General features: G+C 28.0%; 1 protein-coding gene across 1 annotated transcript; it reads left to right on the top strand.

The window, feature by feature from the left end:
- Positions 1 to 4,027: 4,027 nt before the first annotated feature.
- On the top strand, positions 4,028 to 25,146 carry LOC129964250 (GDP-fucose transporter 1-like). Its single transcript, XM_056078992.1, has 8 exons — positions 4,028 to 4,347; positions 4,974 to 5,034; positions 5,907 to 6,047; positions 7,892 to 8,008; positions 11,520 to 11,628; positions 18,467 to 18,759; positions 23,256 to 23,572; positions 24,887 to 25,146. Exons 1-7 carry the CDS (start codon positions 4,277 to 4,279, stop codon positions 23,499 to 23,501), a joined length of 1,038 nt encoding a protein of 345 aa, XP_055934967.1. The 5' UTR covers positions 4,028 to 4,276; the 3' UTR covers positions 23,502 to 23,572; positions 24,887 to 25,146.
- Positions 25,147 to 25,482: the final 336 nt, after the last annotated feature.

Below are 25,482 nucleotides of genomic sequence, written 5' to 3'. Positions count from 1 at the left end.
AGTATCCGAAAAATCTGGGAAAAAAATAAAAGAGCCCTTGATAGTAAAAATGTACTTCATACCCTGAAACATGGTATTGGAAATGTGATGGTTTGGGGCTGTGTAGCTCATGGCGGTGTTGGAAAATTACAATTTATTTACACAAAAATGACAGCTTTAGGTTACATTGATGTGTTGCGGCATAACTTACTAGACAGTGCTAGAAAATTGGGTATCGGTGACACTTTCTTATTCCAACGATCCAAGATAACGATCCAAAACATACTGCGATAGTTACTAAAACATGGTTGCTTTATAATGCGCCAAGACGCCTTGAAACTCCACCACAATCCTCGGATATAAATCCAATTGAAAATTTGTGGATGCTATTGGATGCTCGAGTCCGAAAAAAAAAATATTACAAGTAAAAATAGTTTGAAAGAAGCACTCATGAAAGCTTGGGAAGAAATAGATCAAGAAACCAACAAAAAATTAATAGAATCAATGCCAAGACGTCTTGAAGCGATTGTAAAATCCAATGAAATACATACAAAGTATTAAATTTCTATAAAATAATTATAATTATGTTTAAAATTTGTCACTAAGAAAGTGTACAAATACTCTTTTTGTATAGTTTTTATAAAGTTTTATTCATTAATCAACTAAAGTTTATGCGATTGTTTTTTGTTCGTATTTTATTATTATTTTACCTCACTAGAATATATTTCTGCAATTTTAACTTAGTTACCTTATTTTATTTTGCTATAATATTCCAAAATTGAAGTGTACAAATAAACATTTTGTCAACTGTATATATTTACAGACAAATGTGAATACCGCATAAGTTGTTATATTATTTGTGTAGACAAATAATAACACATGAATCAATTTCCCAACGAAAATAATATTAGAATTTCCAAACAATTCGCATTTTGGAAAAATCCGTTGACAAATAACCTGGTTATTCGTGTTACAGAATTGATTCATGGTGGCTTTTTGAAATCCGGAACAACAGGTGCACTTTTTCAGGGCATAGCCAAAGCCTTTGATAAAATTTGACACGATATGCTCTTATTCAATGCGTTCGATTTGAATTGTCGGAGCAATTTGTCAAGATTTTATGCTCGTACCAATCTTTTCGTAGTTTTAAGGTACCAGTAAACCAGGTAATTTCGTCCTCCAGATCAATCCTGAACAGTTGTGCACAAGGAAGTTTTCTCTCTGCAGCGCATTTTAATGTTTATGTTAATGATTTACGAAGAGTTAGGAATTTTCAATTAACAAAATTTGCAGATGATACCACCATTCTTACAGTGAATAAGGATCCACAAATTGTCACAACACAACTGCAACAGTACATGATCCTTTTACAGCGCTGGCTCATCAGCTGGAAAATAAAAGTTAACCCAAATAAATGCTGTTGCCTCCTATAAAGTTGGTAATGTCCGATCTAGCTCATATCCAAATTTTCGACCATCCTGTCTCCTTTATAAACGAGTACAAATACTTAGGGTTAATTTTAGACGCTAAATTAAATTTTAATAGTTATATTAAAGCAGCCCTCACAAACATCAAAGCTATGATTATGAGTGTTAAACTTGTGGTGGTAGCTTCATAAGCCAGTTAACAGCATCCGGACTAGAGTGATCACTTTTGTCCAGTGGTTACACGGCTACAGAGCCTAACGTTGCGGGTTCGGTTCTTGGCAATTCATTCTCCATATTGGTGTCCTTGGCTAAGCAACCTTCGTGCAGCTGTCGTGGCATCATTTACTCTCTACAAAATGTAACTAACGAATGTCGACAAACTCATTTGACGCAGCTAAAAGTCGTCAAACACACTTGACGAAGCAATAAAAAAAAGTCGTCAGACTCACTTGACGCAACAGCCAACATCACCGCTTAACAGCAACAATTCACACATTCCTCATAACGCTTAGCGTGATATGGCTCACAAATTTAGGGGGGGGGGCACTTCCGCTGAAAACATTAAGAAGTTACAAGTTTAATAAATATCTGATGAGAATCGTTAATGCGCCGTTGTACGTCAGACACAGAATACTTCGCTATGACCTCCAAATTGAATCTGTTTAAGAATTTATTAAAAGAACATCAATTAAGTTCTTTGAACAATTACCCCAGATTCGTAACGAGTAACTTTAAATGCCAGTATATGATCCGGCTGTGCCCAGCTCTAGGAAAAAAACCTAGGGCTGCAATCGACAATTCCTACATTAATTTTCCGTCTGTAAACAGACTGAGAATTTATCATCTTTGTTATCAATCTGGTGGATTAAAATCTCTCAAAATTATTCCCATTTTGGCCTTAAAATAGCTACGATGAATTAGCTACACGCCTGAAACGTCTGGAATTTTTTAAAAATAACTAATCAAAATAGTTAAATTAGTTTCCATAGTAAATGGTACGTACAACGCAGTACCGTTATAGTTCTGTTTCCTCCATAAATAATAAAAATATTATTTTATATTAATAATTATATCATAAAAGTATTAATCTAACAATTCTACCAAATTTCATGACGTTAGTGCATTACGAACTAGTTTAAACTAGTTTTAATTAATTTTAATTTCCCCCTAAACTTACAAATTATAATTGCAATCCCAAATTGTGATGTGGAGGGGCTCGTGATTGCCATGCATTAAGAAAATGCGCTTCATTCTTGGCGCATAAATAATTGTTTCACTTTTTGGTGAAAAAGGCTTTTTTACAAGCAACCATACATGTAGTGCTTATTTCCCCATTTCCTTCACTACTGAACAACGACAATGTCGTGATGTTTCGGAGTTCCGAAGGTGACAAAGTGGTAAAGAACACCTCCACATCATAATTTAAAATAGTTATTGTAATTTGTAAGTTTAGAGAAAGATTAAAATTGATTGAAACTAATTTGGATGAGCGGATAGATCTGTAATGGCATGAAATTTGGTAGAATTATTAGATTAATACTTTTATGATATAATTATAAATATAAAATAAAATTTTGATTATTTAGGGGGGGAGGAGCACTTTAATGGAATTACGTTGCACGTGCCTTTTACTATGGGGACATTTAACTATTTTAATTAGTTATTTACGAAAAAATCGAGAAATTTCACGTGTATAGCTCATCGTAGCTATCTAAGGAGGAAACAGGAATAATTTTGAGAGATTTTAATCCACCAGATTGATAACAGAGGTAGTAAATTCTTAGTCTTTTTACAGACGGAAAATTATTGCTAGAGTTGTCGATTGTAGCTCTAGTTCTTTTCCTAGAGCTGGGCACTTCGGATCACATGTTGGCATTTGAAGTAACTCGTTACGAATCTGAGTAATTTTCTGAAGAACTTAATTGATGTTCTCTTAATAAATGTTGAAACAGGCATAATTTGAGAGGTCATCATAAACTACTTTTCTTCTTAAATATAGAGCGCATTAACAATTTTCACCAAATGTTTATTTTGGAAAACTTGCAACTTCTTAATGTTTTGGACGGAAGTGATCCTCCAAATTTGGGAGCCATATATAAAGACTGGTCTTAAAATCGCTGTGTAGAGCAGAAGCTTGAGCATAATCGAGAGCTTACTCCATGAAGCATTTAAACTGTGGAGTTTAACACTCATAATCATACCTTTGGTGTTTGGGTGAGGGCCTCTTTAATATAATCATTAAAATTTAATGTAGTGTCTAAAATTAACCCTAAGTATTTGTACTCATTTATAAAGGAGATGGGGTGGTCGAAAATTTGGATAATTTTTATTTTCCAGCTGATGAGCCAGCGCTATAAAAGGGTCATGTACTGTTGCAATTGTGTAGTGACAATTTGTGGATGCTTATGCTGTGTAAGAATGGCGGTATCATCTGGAAAAATTGCTAATTGACATATTCCAACTCTCAGTAAATCATTAAAATAGATATTAAAAAGCGCTGGAGAGCGCAAACTTCCTCTAGCACAACCGCTCAGGATTGGTCTGGAGTCACTACTAGAATGAAACCAATCCTTTAGAGCTATTTTCCTTTATCGCTTCTAATGTCTCCTCCCACCTTTGGACTACGATAGGAGTATAAAGTGTCCTCAGATTAACGAGTCTCATCTTATGCGGCTTTTTATGTCAGGAAAGGTTTATTTTTTTCGTCTGCTAAAGTTAAATTGTAATAAAGTAGCAAGTTTGAAAAATTTGTTACCATCAAATTATGAAATGCGTAGTTTTCCCCGATAAATTTTAATTTTTACTAAATTTGCTTTAACATATTAATGAATGCTAAATTTAAAATTTGATATTGTACAAGTGACTGAAAGATGGCTGTTAAAGTCCAAGAATCCTTGTTTTCCAAATATATAAGGATATTTGTTGTTGTGTCCTGTTACTGGTAAATTAAGCTATTTGAAATATTAATAAATTACTTTTTTTTTTTCAAATGGCAGATTAATTGTAAATGTTAAAACACAGTGCGTAGACGTTCTATTTATGTTGTCATATCATATATTTAAAAAAAAAATATGTTTAAAACTAATTGAAGGCTGTTTTTGTTTCATTTGTCTTAACATAATGTATTCATTCATCTAGAAATTAATCAATAAGTTTATTTACTTTTTCAAAAACACTGCAATATAACCAATGATAAATTGGTTCTTGATAAAAGGTTTTGAACAGTAAACAGAAGTGAACTATTCTTTTTTAGTTGAACTAAGAAAAGCATATTAAAATGCATTCTTATAAATCAGTTAATATTAAACACCTTTTTCGGTTAAATTTTAATCAGTTAACGTATTAAAAGTATTTAGCTGGGATGATATGATATTTCCATTTAGTAGTAGAAAAGTATATATTATTGTTTTAATTATTTGTAATATTTAAATGTTAATAACTATACTAGAGAAAAAAATTTATAAAATTATATATTTCATTTGACATATCTGTAAGAAAATATATTTGAATTGAATTAAAGTTAAAATTAAAACTAATTCTCTATTCAAATTCATTTATTTTATGTAGGTTTGTTTCAATATCATTAGTCTTTGTGAACAAATACCTTCTAAGCAGTGACCACTTTAAGGTGAGAAGTAATTTAATTTTTCTTCTTAATTTTTTTATTGTTTTAGGTATTGACAGTAATATTTAGTATACTTAAATATTAGTATATTATCTAAGCTGACAAATATCAGTGCAGTTTGTCCTTTTAAGATTTTTTCCTTTGATTATGTAATTGATTTTTTTAAAGAGTTTTCTACTTGTTTGCTTATGTATTTAATTATTTGTTATTTCATGGTTTGTTTGTATAGGTTGATGGTATTGGAATTCTTAAACTTTAATTTAATTAAGATGCTTGCTTACATTTTTGGTTTCTAATCAATATTTAAGTTATAATTTGTGTTTTTCATAAAATGTTATTAACTCTTCATGTAGCAATTAATTATAAAACTAAGAAAAATAACAAATCGAATCTGATTTTTTAGCAAAAGAAAATTAGTATTTTTTATATTAGAATTATTTTTTTCCTCTGCTACCATTTTACATGGATTAATTTTTATAAATGTTTCCTGGATATATTTATTTAATTTAGGTATGTTATTAATTTATTTTTAAAGTTTCATAAATATTTATTTGATAAATTAAATTTTTCCACATTCTTGAAATTAATCTAATATGATAAAAAATCAAATTATGCTTTTCTGAAATGCTTTTTATACGCTTTTTTCTGTCCTACATAGAAATATTTAGATTTGTTCTCATCAGTACTTATCTAACCTTAATGTAATACTGTTAAATTTCATTAATTCATTTCTTTATCTTTATATGTTTTTGTTGTTGCCTTTGAGCAACAGAATCTCTTATTATGCATATATAATTTAGAAAACGAACAATTTTATGATATTTATGTAAAGGACATCTACAGAAAATTGTTATTGGTAAATATTTATATTTTAGATCAATGCTCCACTTTTTGTGACTTGTTTTCAATGTGTAGTTACTGTAGCATTATGTGCTGTGTTGAGTTTCATGGCAGCAGTTGTTCCATCTCTAATATCTTTCCCCTCAGTTAAAATAAACATCAGTATTTTACGAGCAGTAAGTATTGAATTTCATATTTATGTTTTAAAAAATTATTAAATATCTGTTTCTAATTCTGATATTGTCAAAGCATACAGTTGATATAACTATTACCATTAGAAAAGAGAATTCTTTTAGAACTTTCATTTATTTATTGCTATTAACAGTAATAAGAAGTAACTCCAATTATCAAAAGTCCAAATCTTGAATTATCTGAATTTATTATTTTGTACATAATTTATTATTTTGCACATGTATATATGCATCTGTATAAATAATTTTTGAATTGGCTTTTCTAATAAAACTTTTAGTAAATTTTAAACTCTAATGCCAATCTGGTTGAAACTTATTTTAAACTTTACTATTTCATTTAAATATTTTTTTCCTAGTTACATCATTGACTTTTGCATGTTGAAGAAAAAGCTCAGCAAAAAGGAAAGAAGAGGAAGCTTTTTGCTATCGAATAAAATTAAAGAAATAAATTTATTATGTTTTCTAAGTTCATATGAAATTTGACAAAATCTAAACTATAATATATCAATATACAAGTTGAATGTAATATTTTCTGTTTCATTGCCATTTATTCTTTTAATTTGAAATAATATTTGCATGCTTTTTTTTTAAACTTTAAAGCAACAATATGTTACATTTAAATTTCATTCTGTATATCTGAATTTTTTTTAAAAAATTAAAATAAATATAAATAGTAACAGCTATGTGAAATTAAAAAGTATTTGATTATGCTTGCATGCCTGAAGTCCATGTAAATTTAAATTTCTAAGACAGAGTAAATCTATATAAAAAATAATTTTTTAAATTCTAAATCAAGTTTACTGTAGATAAATACACTTTAAAAAATAATAAAAAAACATAAATAAAAATGGAAAGAAAGAGACTAATTACTAAAATGTTAAGTGAACCCAAAATCAAAATTTAATTTTGAAGCATCTTAATTATATTTATTAATACTTATATAAATAAAAATTTTAGTTATATGCTTTAATATATAAAATTTTTTAGTTCATGTAACCCTTTAGCTATTTGCTACACCGAATTTTTTTCTCGTTCATGTTTAGGTTGTATGCAAAATAAATAGAAGTGAATTTTATAATAAGGAATAATAAAAGTTACAATTATAAATTAGAGAAATTGAAAGATTCTTAACCACCCCTAGACTTGAACATACTTGGCACATTCATATTTCTATTCAGTTATATCTTGCAGTCATTTTCATTTTTGTGAGAATCAATAAATATGAATGTGATCTGAGACTTGTCAATTTTTTTTCTCACTCATCAAATAAAGTGAATGCTCAGATCTGTCCATCTGGCCTGCCATTTCAAATTATTTGGTTATAATATTCATGTCTTTTTTTCAAACAGCATCGTTTTGAAAATGGAATAGTTAAACGATTATCTGCAATTGATTGATAAATACAGTGACAGGCTGATAAAATTTTAAATTCGTTTAATAACTCTTGAAATCATAGATAATTTAGCAATTTTCTGAAATTCTACTTCGGTGCAATTTTATAATTCACCAGCATCTTTTTTTTTTCTTTTTCCCCCCCTTTAAAATCTCCTTCATAACAATAATGAGGCAGTTGCAGTGATTTGCATTTCATTATGCCAGGAAGCCATGATCATCAAATACATTGAATTATGAGGAATGATAAACATCTAGAGAAATGAATGTATGAAGCAACATCCTAGGTGACATTGATCATTCATTCTTACTACAAGGATGAAGTACATACACATTTTTTGCTTCTTACTGATTGAATATTTAAATCTGGAATTCAGAATTTTATTGTTTGTATTTCATTTTCATTCTGTATTATAGCAACAATTTTATTTCCTTAGGTGCTTCCTTTGTCTTTTATTTTTGTGGCCATGATCACATTCAATAACCTGTGCCTTAAATACGTAGGTGTTCCATTCTACTATATAGGCAGATCCTTAACAACTGTTTTCAATGTGGTAGGTTTTTAATGTTTTTTTTTTTTTTTCAATTCTTATTTTTGTTATGCTATTAGTTTATTGGATTAATGAGTTTACTGCTTGATAAATATGCTGATTTACATGGAATTATTATGAATTTAAATTGCTTTATTTAATCTTCAGTTAATTGTTTTAATTGGTTCAAATGCTATTAAAAAACCCTTCATATGGAATTAATTGATGCAATCTGATATAATATTCTATTTTATTGACATACTTGCAACCTTTGGTAATTGATTTGTTGGGAATATTGGTTGAGAAAGAATCAACTCAAACTTTGAGTTTGTCACCATTTGTGCAATACAAGTGTTTGCAACCCTGTTAAAAAAAAAAAAAAACCATTTGATAGCTGATAGTTTAAGGTTAGTAAAAATGGAGCATTACATGATAGAGCAACGTGTTAACTCAAGATTTATATCAAATAAAAAACTTGTTTGTTTGTTATATTTTTATTGAATCATAAAGTACCCAGGATAGGATTATGTATAGAATAACACAAAAGGCAAATGGATTTCACGACTTTGCTGGCATATGCACACACTTTTGTCGAAATTTTCCTTGACTATTTTGCATAAATGTTGCTGAATTTCATTGATGCAGGGTTGAATTTCTTCCTTCAATGCATGTTGCTCGTAGGCATAAACCTTTGACTTAAAATATTCCCAGAAAAAAAATCCATTGGTGTCAAATCACACGATCTAGGGGCCAATTCTCAAATTTTTGAACTCCACCAGATTTTAGTTATTTTTGAAATATTGTTCAATAATGAAAATACATTGTTCTATCTTGCAACACACCATTTTTACTAACCCTAAACTTCAATTTTTTTTTTTTTTTTTTTTTAATAGGGTTTCCAATACTTTGCTGCACAAATAATGGCAAATTCAAATCTTGAGTTAATTTTGGGACACTTTATTTAATTTTAATTAAATTTCTTATGCACAACTTGATGTTTATTCTCTCAATATTTTTAAATTTCAAATTGGGAGGTGGAAAATATTGCTATTTTATTTCAGTAACCTTACATTTTTTCTATTCTGTTTATTGTTACATTGTCCAGTTTGTTTCTGTAAATTTTTATTCTAATGATCTTGCACCTCTTCCATTATTATTTAATATGTACATGTATATTCCTAATAAAATCAACTCTTATGACTTTGTTCGTGCACATAACATGTACTATGACATCATAACACCATTAAAAATGAAAGTATATAGATATTCCATTTCAAATTTTTTGTGGTATTGTAATTTCATTTTCTGATTTCTCATGCAAATTTACCTTAGCTTTCAACAGGGAAAGGAAATCGCATGATAAAATATTTCATGAAATTATGAAAACAATTTTAATTTCGTTACATCAGTGAAATCCATTATTAAAAATTATGCAAATAATAATAATAATATTTTCAAAAAAACGTCAAATTTTTGGAAAAATTTTCAGAACTAAATTGATATTATTATCTTTGGTACTCATAATTTATTATTAGTAGACAGCAATTTTTTTTTTTTTTTAAATTTTAGAATGATATAAAGATGTTGTGTGCAATAGTTTTTTCAGAAATTTACATTAAAAAAAACATACAAAAGATGCAAACTCCCCTTAAAATTGCAAAAAAAAAAAAAAAGTGCTACAAGTTGTATATTCTTATTTCCAAAGTATATCTGTACCAAGTTTGGTAATTAACAAGAGGAGGGCATGAGGTTGAAAATTGGGTTTGGGATGAGATTTAATATAGATTTAGGATGTTCACTCATAAAAATATTAAAGTGCAATAGGCAGTCAATTTTAAGAAAAGAGTCCTGAAATTTTCTGCATAGTTTATATACTAATAATCTGTCTCTGTTGCCGAGACCCAAATATTATAGTGGATAAGGCGCTGGTGTAGCATTTACGAGACCCGAGTTTGATTCTGGGCTAGTTTGGTTTTTTTTTCTAATTTACTTCAAATTAATTTATTAATTTACAAACAGTTTTAATTAATATTTTTCATTTTTTTATGTAAAAATAAATATTTATTCACCTATTTCTTAGATTATAATTTAATTTTTAGAAGAAAATTAATTATAAATTTTAATATACTTTTTTAAATATTCAGAATTACTTAAATTAAATTAACAATTTAAAGATGTTTTCAATAAATATGAGACTAATTTTTATATGAAAAAATAAATGTATTTTCTCTTAATACCTAAATCATAATTAAAAAAAATTAAAGATATGAACATGTTTTTTCTTTTAAAAAATATTTATATAAAATTACAGACAGTTATAATTAATATGTAACTCTTTTACCAATCAAAAATAAATGTTTTAAAAATAAATTTCCCTCAAAAATAAATATTCATTCACTTAATGCTTCAATTATAATTTTATTTTTGAGCAGAAAAAATAATTACAAATATAACTTAAATGTTGATAAATTTTAATTAAATTATTGATAATCATAAAAATATTTCATTAATTTTTTATTACATACAATATTTTTTTTGTGCTCCCTTCAAGACTGAAAAGAAGATTATTAATATTTTTACATACAAAAATATGTAAAATAAGTAAGAAATATTTTTATTACAAAATTTTTCCTGGATTATAATCAGGAATTCAGGTACTTGTAATAAATTATCGATGCCATTATTTTGTAAATTACTTATTCCATCAACATATTTAGTTAAAATATAAAAACCAATTGTGATAACTAAAGAAGTGAAATGATTTTTTTATGAATTAAATTTTAAAAGTTAGAGTTTAATATACTAGAATATATAGTTTTATTTTATTTTAAATAACTTTATAGCTTGCATAATATGCATTTAATTTTATATTGTCTTATTTGTAATAGGGTTTTCCTATATTTATTATTATTAATTAATTAATATTCAAATTTTGCAATATACTTTTATGTAAAACAGTTTTATTCAATATGATTATTTTCTTGATCTCCTTTATTTAGTATAAAAAATGGTAATACATATTTAAAGTCTTTCTATTCAGTGAAAATCTTTTAAAAAACATCAGAAAATGAAAGAATTTTTAATTTTGTTACATTTGAGAATTATAATGAATAAAAAATAAGTGATTCTTCAAATCTACATAAATCATTATGTGATAGAAAAGAAAATTAAACTAAGATTATAGTCTTTATTATTTGAGTTCAGACTGTGATTTACAAGATTTTTATTTTATTTAAATATAAAAATATTAACAATTATCTAAAAGTTAAATAAAAAATTATAATTGTTTTTTCTCAAAATAACATCATGTTAAAATGTTTTTTAAAATATAAAATATCATATTGTCAAAAATCCTTTATAAAATAAGAATTCTTGATTGTAAGACTATAATTCTCAATAGATATTTTAAAAAGTAATGAATGAAAATTGAAATAAATAATGTAGTGTTTTTTTTTTTACAATTATTATATTATAATTTGTGTGTTTGTGTTTCTAGTTTTTTTATTATTATTATTTATTTTTTTCATTGTTTTAGATATTGACATTTACTGTGCTGCATCAAAAAGTATCTTTTCAATCTATTATGTGCTGTGTATTCATCATTTTTGGATTTGCTTTAGGTGTGAATGAAGAAGGAACAGCTGGTAAGAACTTTTCATGTTAAACAGAAACAAATAAATTTCTCTTTATTTTCAATTTGAATCAGCTGAACATTTTTAAAATGCATATAGAAAAAAGCTTATATGGTGTATTGAAATTTTAAAACTTCCTTATTGTAAGAAATTCACTTGTTCATGTGACATTCATTTAATGTCTGTAGTTTTAATTAAACAGATTGTATTGAACCATTTAAATGCAATATATTTAAATAATATTAATTAATATAATAATATTTGTAATACATTTAGATAAAAAGAAATTGTGTATATATATTACTTATCTTGAAACAAAAAGGTTCAAGTTATATTCCTCTTTAAAAATGTGTCTACCTATTTATATATATGTTATTAATGAAGTATGTGTTCTACATATTTGTTCTATGTTTGATGTTTTGTAAATGCAAATTCTTAAGGGATGGTCATGCAGAAATTTTCAATATCTTTAGAACAGTTGGAATTGTACTGAACAGCAGTAACAACAACAAAAAATATATATACATTTGTATTTTATGCATATGCAATTATAGTACTTTTTTTTAATGGTAACTCATGGACATTTAGCTAAAATTTGAAAAGAATAAGTCAACAGATTAGATATAAATTTAATCTTTTAATGAAAAAACTAAATTTATGAAATTAATATTTTTACTTTTGAAGACAAAAATGATAAAATTTTAAAATTTTACAGAAAAAAAGCTGACTTTCTTCATAAAAAGAAAGAAAAAAAAAATGAAAGAAAGAAAAGGAGATTTTATTAAATTTTAGAATGCATGTTTTTATGTCTTTTAAAGAGTATTTTGCTATGTTGTTAAGTGCTGGTGTAGTGAATTCATATCCTTAACATGCATAAGTCAGTTGTGGGTTGTATCTTGAAAGCTAATATAGATTTCTAGGAATTGTAATAGCATTCCTATTAATAATCTTTTCATTGTCTGTGGAAATATTTTTTCAATCTTTCTCTCTTTTTTCTTGTATCCAATCAATCAATATTTTATCAATATCAATCCAATATTTTAAATTTTTTTAATTAAATAAATTTGAAATTAAAATGCAATTTTTTTTAAATAAGGAATACAAATATCTTACTGCAAGATATTCTTACTGCCATTAATAAGTAAATGTAGCTGAGGTTTGAAAAAGTAATTCTTCCATGGGGAAAATAAAAAAAAAAAAAAAAAAAAAGCTTTGCTTAAAATTAGTATAACAGATAACTTCTAAATTCTGTGTTCCAGATATAAACAAATATAAAAATAAATACAAAATCGAAATTTCAATACCATATTGGCGTTAAAAATTTATTATATGTATGATCTCATACAACTTGTAGTAAAAAAATGCAACAGGCTTTGAAGTCTCTCAGATTCTCCTGCAATAATACGCTTACACTAGTGTCAACCTTCTTAACATGAAACAGAATTACAATGTGAAAGCTTAATCCTTTTTGAACATTTGATCTAACATGGGATTTTTTTTGCATAAATGGTGAACAATACATGTGAAATGAAGGTTTTTGTAAATGTCCTTTTGTGAATGGGAATCTCTTCTCTCCGCCTTAAGGGGCACAAGAACGGACAGTGGAAAAGAGATCAACCCTTCCCAAAGCCCTGATCATTAGTTGCTGTTAGAAATTCCAATTCCTTTCAAAACTATTTCGAATGGTCCATCGGTCTTAATGAAATTTCTGATACTTATCGAATTTTTGATAATAAAGGAATTTTCATGACTTTCGGGACTGGCAGTAATTTTTATATTGAACTTCAAGACATTGTTTTGTATACCAGTAGACAGTATGTTGGTATTTTTTAAAACTTTTTAATGCACATACTTTTCAGTAGCATCTGCTTTTATATTTTCAAAAATGTACATTTTTCTAGTTTTACATTTTTAAAAACTTATCTTTTTCAATTTCATAATATAATTTTTATTAGAATATTTTATTTTGCATTTAAATTTAAGATTATTTTTAATGATAGAATATTTCATCTAAATTTTGATGCTCAACGTAGTTGATCGATTGCTTCGCGCTGTTTGGACTTGATCAAACTGCAATATTTATATCGAACTTTCGATAATGATCTAATTTTCATGACTATACAGAATCAGTTCTGGCAATATTTTACTAATGGATTTCAAAGCATTGTTTTGTATATCAGTGTGTTTTCTTTTGAGACAGTGTGTGTATATTCTTTTTAATCCACGTGCTTTTTTTGTGCTATGCACATTTATATTTCTAAAAATTTATAATTTTTCTAATTTTATATCTTTAAAAAATACTCTTTTCTAATTTCATGATATATTTTTTATTAAATTGTTTTATTTTGTATTTAAAATAAAGACTGATTTTAAAGAACAAATATTTATTACTCCGATTATATATTACTGCAGAGTTTTAAATGCACTCATGTCCATAACTTAAGGATAATTCAGAGTCATGCGGAAGTCTAACTCTAAAATACATATATCACCCGTAAAATGACTACACACATCTTCAAAAATCTTATGGAAGCCATCAGATGACACCGATAGTACGTCACAATGACGAGAGTGTAAGAGAGTGATGTATAAGGAATACAGGCAACGAAGTAAAATTGTTCGCAAGCGCTTTATAAGAATTTCAGTGCGGTAACCACATAGTTATGACACAAAGGATGCATTTGGATGATTTTTTACATGGTAAAATTATCGGCCGTCTGGAATGTGGGCGTATTCAGCTGGATATATCCGAGGAACTTGGAATCGCCCAGAGTGTCATCTCCAGGCTTTGGCAAGGATTCCAAGATGATGGTAATGTGAGTAGACATTACAGCACAGGTCGCCCCCGAGTTACAACGCTGAATGAGGACCAGTATTTGACACTGCCAAAAGAAACAGACGGATCACAGCATGAGACCTGTCTCGTCAGCTCTCTTCAGCCACTGGTACGACAGTTTCAAGGCAGATCGTATACAGACGCTTAGGGCAGATTGGTCTATATGCTCGTAGGCCTATCATATGTGTTCCACTTACTGCAACTCACTGCCGCCTGCAGTTAGCCTGAAGTAGAGAGCATGCATTGTGGACACCGCAACAGTGGGCTTTTCATGTTTCCCGACGTGTCCAGGTTTAGCTTGCTGTCTGATTCTCGCCGAACTTTCATATGGTGAGCGCAAGGTACCCGTTACCACCAAGAGAACATCATTGAACGACACAGTTACGTGGTGCAGGATTGCTCGTTTGGGGAGGAATTATTCTGGGTACCAGAACTGACCTGCATGTTCAAATTGGAACCATGACAGGCCAATTCATTCAATCAGGACGTCATTCTGGAACAACATGTACGTTTGTTTCGAGGTGCCATTGGCACAGAATCCGTGTTTATGGATGACAACACCCGTCCTCACTGTGCAAACATCATAAACGACTGCCTTCCATCGGAGGATATCACCCGTATAGACTGGCCAGCATTCTCACCGGACTTGAATCTAGTAGAGCATGTGTGGCACATACTTGGCCAATGAGTTGCAGCCCGTCAACCACCTCCTACATGTCTGCCGGAACTTCGGAGAGCATTGCTTGATGAGTGGTGTAATATTCCCCAAGATGAGATCGATAATTTGATACTCAAAATGCCTAGGCGTTCTACGGAATGTATTGCATCGTCTGGGATGTATTAACCATCATACCAGCCATGTAATATTGTTTTTTGTAAATAGTTTTTTTTATTGTAATTTGCTCCAGGGAGCAAAAATTTGTAATTTTTATTAATGATATCAAACATATAACATCTTTTTTGCTCTTTACCTTTTGTTTAATCAATAGGCTTTACAAATAAGTCACATTTGTTTTGCTTCTGACTCTTTTTTTCCCCCCTGAACTTGCATTATTTTTAATTTATGGACATGAGTGTATTTCTACATATAATCCAATCATTTTTATTCAGTTTATTTGATTGGATTATATGTTGTGCTGTTTTTAAATTTTCCCACAATTTAAAAAACTTTTTTTTTTTTTCTCCCCTCTGCCTTTTTTTTATTTATGTACTTTTTCCCCAAATTTTTACACAGTTTAAAGAATATTTTCTTTGCTTTGCTTTTTTTTTTATTCATGTACACTTATTTAATTTCAAATATACAATATTTTTAAAAATCTTGCATTTAATTGACTTAAGAAATTTTTTGTGAACTCGTTTTATTTGAATATTGGTTATATTTTGATTGAGTTTATATTAATGATAATGGCGCATTTTCCCTTTATTTGATTATGTCGTTTCATTATTGAAAGAAAATTGGAAGACCTTTTCTAAAATTTTTAATGTATTGTATCATTCTTCCCTAAATAAACGCACACTCTATAATATTTGTTATTATACCCGATATGATTTTTCATTTTTTTGATTTTTAAAGTAGTAAATTGCATAAAAGCTTCTTTAATTTTAATTTCTTTTAAAATTAAATTAATCTAATCCAACCATTTTCAAAATGCTAGTGCATATTGAAATTAAACCTGCGAATAACACTTTTAAAGTAAGAATAAAATCAATGTGTAGAATGAATTTTTCGGAACATTAGACTTCAGTTTTCGAATTTTATTCAGACTACTTAATTTTACTTGTTAAAGGCATTATTATGTCGTAAATGAAGAATGAAGGAAATTGACGTTTTCTAAACCAACAGTATGTTATTGAAAAAACGGAATATGAGTAATTGTGGAATATGGACATTGCTTTAACGTTGTCATAATTTATTGAGAGTGTTTAAAACAAAATTATTTTCTAATTATTTTTATTGAAAAAGAACACAAATATTTTTATTACAGAATTCCTTTTTCCTTTCCTTTTACAAAATTCCTTTTATTTCCAATCATTCTGATTAATCATTATGTTAGGAAATGCTATCTATAATTAATAGTAGCAATAAATAAATAATGAAATCATGATGTATCGAGAAATGTCGAAATTCGATCACCATTTGCAAGTCATTTACCTAACTTACTCCTATGAAATTATCTCATTTTTAAAAATATATTTGATATTTGTATCTTTTGTTATTTTATTTTTGTTATGTAAACCAATGGGAGTGGTCTCGCCAAAACTTTCTCACTTATTCTCTAATAAAGGTGTTACCCCCACCCCCTGTGAAAAATTGTGGACCTTGGGTAATGCCTTGCATGTCATTGGCATGAGATAATTATGGAATATTAAATGTTGTCATGAATTTAGCATTTTTACTGAATTTATCATGTAATCCTTAGCAAGTTTTTTTTTTTAAATTAATCTTGGGCATGCATTAATGGTATCCAAAAATCGAATTTATGTTTTAGATGTATTGAACCAAAATTTGACACAGAACTACAATTTTAGTCACAAAATCACATACAAAATTTGACATATTTAAGTTCTTATGTTTTTGAATTATTATGTTTACATGCTTATTCAGGTATATTACATGCTTCTTATTATTATGACTTCAGTGCTTTGTTGGATTTGACTTAAAATTTGATAGGTTTCCTCATTATAGATGTTAAATATATGTATAATCCTCATTATAGATGTTAAATATATGTACCATCCTCATTATAGATGTTAAATATATGTACCAACCTCATTATAGATGTTAAATATATGTACCATCCACATTATAGATGTTAAATATATGTATGTTTTATGCATCTAGTTCTCTTTGATTTGGAGTTATTGCATTAACTTATTTCCGAACAGCTGAGCAGACTGAATAGATTTTGCTTAAAATTTGGTAGATATCTCCAAAATTGATTTAAAGATTATATACCAAATTTCATTCATCTAGCTCAAAGTGTTTTTGAGTTATCTTTGTCACAGACAGACAGAACGATAATTCTAGAAATGTGTTTTTCGAATTCAGGAGGTGTAAAAAAAAAGAAGACCCATCAAAATTTAGAGTTTGAATCTTTTGATAATTTTATTACTTTTGAATTTTTACTCTACTTCGTGTATGAGAAAGTAAAAAAGAAGATTCACTTTTTCAGACTCGACTGAACACGCGATATAAAATACGTATGTGTTTTTTATTTTGGTTCTAAATTTCTGTTTTAAGTGCATTCTTAATGGAAGACTCTTCAGAAACAATCAAATATTTCAAAATTTTATTTTTTCATTCAGATATTTTTTATCAATTGAATTAACATATGTAACAGTTGATAACAAGCTAATTTTTGTAATCCAAAAATTTGTCATGAAAATTATTTATATATATGTGTATTTTAATATACATACTAATTAAATTTAAAACATTAATAGTGTTTCATATTGGCTTTTTTCATATGTGTGCATTTGAAATTTAATTTAAATTAGATATAATATGGTTTAATCCTTCTTTTATTCTTATTAAAATGGAATAATAAGATTTTTTCAATGCAAGGCATTGTTAAAGAAAACAACCAGTAGATAGATATTTAAAGATTTTTAATTTAAATTTTCTTGTGTTTTCGTTTTGGAAACTTGAAATGATTTAATCTATGTATTGCAGTATTTTAATTGGTTTGAATGGGAAGCTAAGTCATTGAATGTCATGTTGCTAAGTCATGTTGAATTCCTTAAATGTTAGGAAAAATTTTCCTTGAAGAATTCAATGGTTTAATGCATGACTATCTACTCTTTGTTGCACTTATGACTACTATAGAAGTAAACTCAGATAAATTGAGACTGAAAAGAAGTATTCTGTCTAAAATATGTTTCTGTTTATCTTGCCTGTCTTTATTATTATATTTATGAAGAAAATAATGATTTTTAAGTAGAGGGGAGGGCTTTGAAAAGCCCCGACTTAATAAATCTTGGCATCTTTCAATTAAAAAAATATTTATTTTGCAGGCTCTCTGTCTATAGAAGGTGTACTTTATGGAGTTTCTGCTAGCTTCTTTGTTTCTCTGTATTCCATTTACATGAAGAAGATTCTTCCAGTTGTTGATGGGAGCATTTGGGCTTTGACATTTTATAACAATATCAATGCCATTATATTGTTTATTCCTCTGATGATAGTCTTTGGCGAGATGTCCAGCATTTTTGATTTTGAATTATTGACTGACTCTTACTTTTGGACCTTAATGACTATTGGAGGCACATTTGGATTTGCCATAGGATATGTTACAGGACTTCAAATTAAGGTAAGGAATTAGCATATCTTTATATTATATTAATTTTACAAAAGATCATAGCTATCAAGTATTATAAAAATTAAACAAAAAAATTTATTAGGGTTGCCACTTGATATTGGGGGGAACAAATTCCCTGTACGTATATTCAAAATACGAGGAAATGCGCGAATAGCTCTTATGTGTTAATTATAATGGAATATGATTTGATGGAGTGATAAAAGTACGGAAAGGAAACATCAATTTAACATTATTTGAATTAATAGCATATTAAAAGAAAATTTTTATATTTACATATAGAGGGAAAGAATTTATCTCTATTTATTATCTAAAATTAGCAAAACAAAATTTATATATTAAGGGAGTGGATATACTACCTCTCATGCTCTTGAACTAAGAGTCACACAAAATTAAGGACTTGGGCGAAATAAAACACCAAACATTTTTGATATCATAATTCAAATCATTTAATGATTTCTTCAAAAAAAAAGTTACAAAAGCAAGATTGCTTTTTATTTATTTATTCATTTTTGACAATTAATGTATTTAGGCATCATTTTCTGCAAATTTTTCAGGCATCAGTTTCATGGTACTAATAAGTAATGAATAAAACATGACATTTTCCTTTGGCACAACATACATTTCTTAGCCATTTCACTTTCAGTGAACATATGTGAAAATATTTCCGATATATCATTTGAATGCATTAAAGGACGAATGTAGCGCAACGAGTTTTAATGCCCATAAAAATTCAGCTTCAAATGATTGTGCTTGTACTAAAAAGTTCGAAATCGGTTTATTTTCGGACATTAAATTTGATGCGTTATCTTTTCCTGTATTTCTCTTAAGCCCCGTTCCAGCGGCCCGTTGTATTTACTGATATGGTCGTAAATCTGTCATCTGACCTATTGTAGGACTACTCTTGCCTGTGGACATCGATTGAGAGCTTCCCACAAATTGTCGATAAAAAGAACAGATATCAATGAAGCCCTGAAAACCACAAGTGAGGAGAAAGGGGACAAAATGCGCCTGATTCAAGGCGCGCACAGACCGTCGGTATGGGGCTTTAGATACTAAGTCCAACAACAGTGATGACTCTTGAACTGGCACATAGTCTTGTATGTTTTCTTGAGATTTATTTGCACTAAGATCTAATTTTGGAAAAAATACAATTATATTTATTTTAGATTGTAGTATATAGATAGAAACACAGGCTGAGGTAGAATGCGGTGTCATTATAAATTAAACAAATACATGTTCTCATCATGGAAGCTATTTAAAATGAATGTAGAAATTATATTCAAAAAGTTTTATAAAAGAAATTTTTTAGAAATCCAACATGGTAAATAAAATGGAATATTCAGTGCTTTCGCCAAAAACCGATTTTTTCCTCCTCCTTTGTGTAGTCTCCTACCTAAAATAATTTTTATAAGAATTGCAACAACGAGAGGGAATTCAGATATATTTCGAAACCGAGGCGAATAAGCGAGCGCATACAACAAAAACTTAATATAATTCGGACACGAACGATATAGAATGCTGAAAAGATACAATGATGTTTCTTAAGAAAGTTTGAGAAGATATTTTGTAAAGATATGTACAAACTTAACTATTTTATGTAAGATTGAAAAATGAACGTGTGAAAAATGAGCGGCTTAAGCATTAGGTGTCCCATGTATTATGTATATGCTAAAAAACTATCAAACTTTAAAAGACAAAGCGTTTTATTAAAAAAACATTTAGATCTAGAATATGAACTCCTCTATCTTCATTTTTAAGCACGTGTTCTTGTGGTTAAGTACTTGTTTCCCTCGAAGCTATTGCAAGCTAATATACCTCTAAAAAAATTATTTTTATCCCCTCAGTTGCATGCATTGGTTTTTCGTAACCACTTCGCATACAATGACGAGTCTGGATCGCGCATCGAATTACTGAATTTTTAATCTACAATTAAGTGAAAGTATTGAGTAATTTAAAATGCAAAAATCACTTGAAAACTCATCATTGCCTCAAATGACTTTATATTATTTTAGGAATTAAAATAATAATAATTGTCCTTAATAAGATGTACCAGTTAAGTAAATTCGTATGTCAAGGTATTAATATATCATCTATGAATAAATATTTTAATCAAGACATTATCATTTTATCAAGATATCTTTATTTAAAGTCTATTAAAAATTTAGAAGCACCAGAAATTATATAGATTTTACTGTAAAGAATATTTATTAAAAAATGTAAAAGAAATTTTTAAAAAAATACTTTTTCCGATTACATAGTTATAATACTGAATGCAGAATCTTAAGAATTTGGGGTAGTAATTTATTTAACAAATTTAGTACATACTTGGATAAGCTCTTAGCGTAGCTAAAAAGCTACCATAACATATATATTTATTTTTTGTCGTCATTTTCAGTCGGTAATATTTTTTTAATAATTGTAGCCAGTAAATTAGATTGCATAAAAATGATATTTTACTGTTAAATAATTTACTATAATAAAATTTACTTATTCCAGTAATTTATAATGAATTCACATAACCTGGTTACAGCAACTTAACTCTTCTTAGCATGCATAAAATACAAGAGTATCGAGAGAAAAAGAGTGTTTATTAAATTTAGTTTAACCATAAACTAGATTTTAAGCAGAGAATTCTCAGTGAAGTAAAATAAAATAAAGTTACCAATTCATCACCGAAGAAATAACAATTAGATAAAAAAAAATGATTCATTTTATAATCTAAAATCTCATAAAATGATTCATTGAATTCCTAATTATAGAAAACTATCGCCCTATTCATGTTTATAATGGCACTTGCCATGGACAAGCTCGCTGATTTTAAGCCAAGGGAGCGTCTCTTGTTTTAGTTGCGCTAACTAGGGCCAAGAGTATGTCTTAGCTATTCACGCATCACATTCGCTTGTACAACCCCTTTTTAGAGGGGGGCACATTCACACATCTCACAGGTACAACAGATGAAGAACAACCATGCCCGATCCGGGACTCGAACCCAGGATGCCCAGGTCACGGGGAAGAGGCGATACCCCTATGCCAGGACGCCGGCCCTATATCTTGTGAAATATAAAAGTATTTTTCCCTAATAATTCCACTTGCAAATAATCGAAGTACTCGATAAATTTTTTTTTCTCCTAACTTATGATAACATCTTAGCCGAAAGACAAATATAAATCGGCAAAAATGTGACTTCTTACTCACTTGACACGTTGTCTGTTATTCTGCCAAAAGTAATGCAAATTATTAGCCGAATGAGCATTTAAACAAGATGTCTGAAAATTAGCGAACTTCCATCGTATTCAGTTCATAGTCGGCAGAATGAGATAACTTATTCACCCTGTCGGATACGCTGTCAGAAGTAATGCTAACTAGAAGCTTGATGAACGACATTTCAATCAAAAGCCTGCAAATCTGTGAATTTAACTTCTACATCTATCCAATTGCGTTCATAGTCAGGCGATCAAAAATCGTCCTCAAAATGCGGCATCTTATTGACCTGCCACCCTATTGATTATTTTACCAAACATAATCAAACCGCTTTAACAGCTACTTAATTGTTTACAACATATTAATTTTAAGATGGTTTTTAAATTTTCATATTCGAGAATGTGTGCTTTTCCACAACCATTTTGAAGTAATGAAAAATTTTGCCGACGAAACTCTCAATTTCTCGCCGACTGGGGGGCAATTCCCCCCCTGCTAACGCCGCCTGTTTTAGATTGGTGGTGGTGGTGGGGGGACCCTAAGAAACGTAAAATTTCCTGTACTTCCCCAGTTTTTATGAAAATTTTCCTGTTTTTCCAGACGGTTTTCAAATACCCTGTGTTTTCCCGGTGACGTGGCAATCCTGCTTACATTACGTGTGTATGAATGTGCAATGTTTAGAAACTTGTAAATGGCACTACAATGGAAATGCAGTTTATTTAAAAAAATTAAATGAAAATAATACTAGATGTAAATATATGCACAGCAAGAGAAAATAATTTTAAAACTGCAAAATGCAGTAATGTTTTTAATGAATAGTAATAATAATAATGTTTTGCACTCAGCATTTTAAATTCAATAAAACTTCAAAATAGACTATACATTTCACATGTTCAATTTTAAGTCAAGGCTTTTTTATTATTTTTTAAAATTAAAGTATTATTTCTCTAGATATATAACCCAATATTTGATTTTTTTTTATTAAATAAGTATGTTAAGTAATGAAATCCCCAATTGAATTAAAGGCATTAAAAATATTCACTATTGATTGCTAATGATTCAAGATAAAAATATTTAATAAAAAAAATCGATTGAGGAATAAAAAGAATTTTACAAATTTCGATTTAAGCCAAAATAAATTTGAATCCCAAGCAGTATGGAAAATTCAAGGGAACAAAAAAAAAAATTGTACTGAAAAATTTGAATTATTCATGTATTTAAATGAGTATGTTGAGTAATGTTATTATAATTGAAAATTAAGAGATATGTGCTATACTAAATATTTATAGGTAACTTCACCACTGACACATAACATCAGTGGAACAGCCAAAGCCTGTGCACAGACAGTTGTCGCAGTAATGTGGTTCAACGAGAAGAAATCTACCCTTTGGTGGCTCAGTAACTCCATCGTTCTTCTTGGTTCTGCTGCTTACACTAGAGTTCGCCAATTAGAAATGATGGCAGACCATCAAAAAGCAAAACAAAGGCGAGATATTGAGAGCAACATTGGAGAGAAATCTTCTATAAAGGACTAATATTTGTTTAATACACTCTTTTTATACATTTTTCATGTGTACAGATTTATAAGAAAATAAAATTAATGGTGGTAAGTGAAATAATTTTAGAACATTTGTGATGTATATAGAATTAAATTAATCATATTATTTTAATTTTTATTGAATTGCTAAGATGCTATATGCTTGAAGTATTTTTTTACTTTGATGACACGATTTCATAATCATAAATTATGAAAAAATGATTTAATCATAAATTAAGTTATTCTACTATGTAAAAGAAAAATTAAATAATTTTGAATACAATTTATATTCATCTCCTTTGACATTTTTTCTGATAGATCATATAAGGATGTTTTATTGACAATTATGGATAAATTAATTTTGTAATTATAATGTAAAAAAATAAAGTTATAAACCAAGTTCATATTACAATAGCATAAATAGAAAGGAAGAATCCATGTGTCTCATTAGGTAAAACATATTTAATAGTTTTTTTAATTAATTGAAAAGGGAAAATGACAAAATTTCTTGAACATTCATTCAATAAAAATTGTTTTATATGCAGTGCTACATTACATGATTAAAAATATCTTTGGATTTATTTGTACTTTTTTATTTGAACAGATTATTCTTGAACATCGACCATGTAAAGAACAGACTTGAACTTAAATTTTTCAATTAAGATTTAAATTCAAGAAATTATTTTGGATTTGGTTTAAACTTGACACATATCAGAATAATTTAAATTTATCCCATTTCACAGAAATCTGATAATAACTTGCAACTTTTATCAGTAATTTTATTTCCTGTGCATAATATTTACATGTATTTTTGTTAAAATAACATTGATATTCAGAAAGAAAGAATTTTTTAATAAAAATTTTATATTTTTTGATAACATGTAAAATTTTCAACTAAATTGTGAAAAATTTATATAGTATATGACTATGCTAGTTTAGAATTATATTAAAATTTGAGTAAATAAAAGTAGATAAATAATTTTTAAGAATTTTATTTATTTATTATTAGTATTTTACCAATAACATGCAAAATTTTCATCTAAATTATATGAAACAGTATGTGACAACATGTCAGTTTATCATCATATTAAAATTTGAAGTCAACATTTTGAATATTTGAGGAAATAGGAATAGATGTTGTAAGTAATTAAGTTCGTATGTATGAAGCATAAAATAGTTTTTTTCTTACTTTAAAAGTCAGATATATGTGGCAATTTTTAATTGAATTTTTATATAAAAATTCCATTTGAAATCAGTATTGTAAAAGCAAAATCATGTAACTTAAAAAAAAAATGTAAATATTACATGCAAGAAACAAAATTATTCATAAAAATTATAATTCATGAGCTTTTTATGAAGCCCAAATCATTTTTTTTCCTTCAGTTTCTGGTCATTCCCCTAAATACCATAGGACTGAATCTTCACTGAAAAATGCAAGCCCAAATCTGATTTTCAAATGGTCAAAGTTCAAGAACAGTTCATCCTACTTTCTACAGAAATTTGAAAAAAAATTTGTAACTCTAAAATTGTCTGGATATTTTTAATTATATTACATGCATTCAAAATGGAATTGAATGTAAGTAGAACATAAAACTAATAAAGATAAATTGTTCATATGATAAGTACTTTGTTAAATATATAAAAGATTTTATGTCTTCACATAATTTTTTATATAAAATATATTATTGTTCTTTGAATATATATATATATATATTGTACAAGTTGTTAATTTTCATATTCTAATGTTAAAATTTTTTCATTTAAAAAAAATAAATGTGATATTTGTGTGAAAGTAAATTATTCCTGTTATTTATTTGGAGTTTATCATACATTATTCGGTAATTTGTGACAGTTCTTAACTTTAAAATTTTTTCTTATAAGAATATAACATTTTAACTGTGTTGCTCAGTTTTAAATACTTTATTTTCTTGCTACTGTGTTCTTATATATCTTAAAACTCAGGTATGTTGAGTAGCACT

The sequence above is a fragment of the Argiope bruennichi genome, chromosome 3, assembly GCF_947563725.1.
Source record: "Argiope bruennichi chromosome 3, qqArgBrue1.1, whole genome shotgun sequence".
NCBI lineage: Eukaryota > Metazoa > Arthropoda > Arachnida > Araneae > Araneidae > Argiope > Argiope bruennichi.
This window is presented reverse-complemented; position numbering and strand designations above follow the sequence as displayed.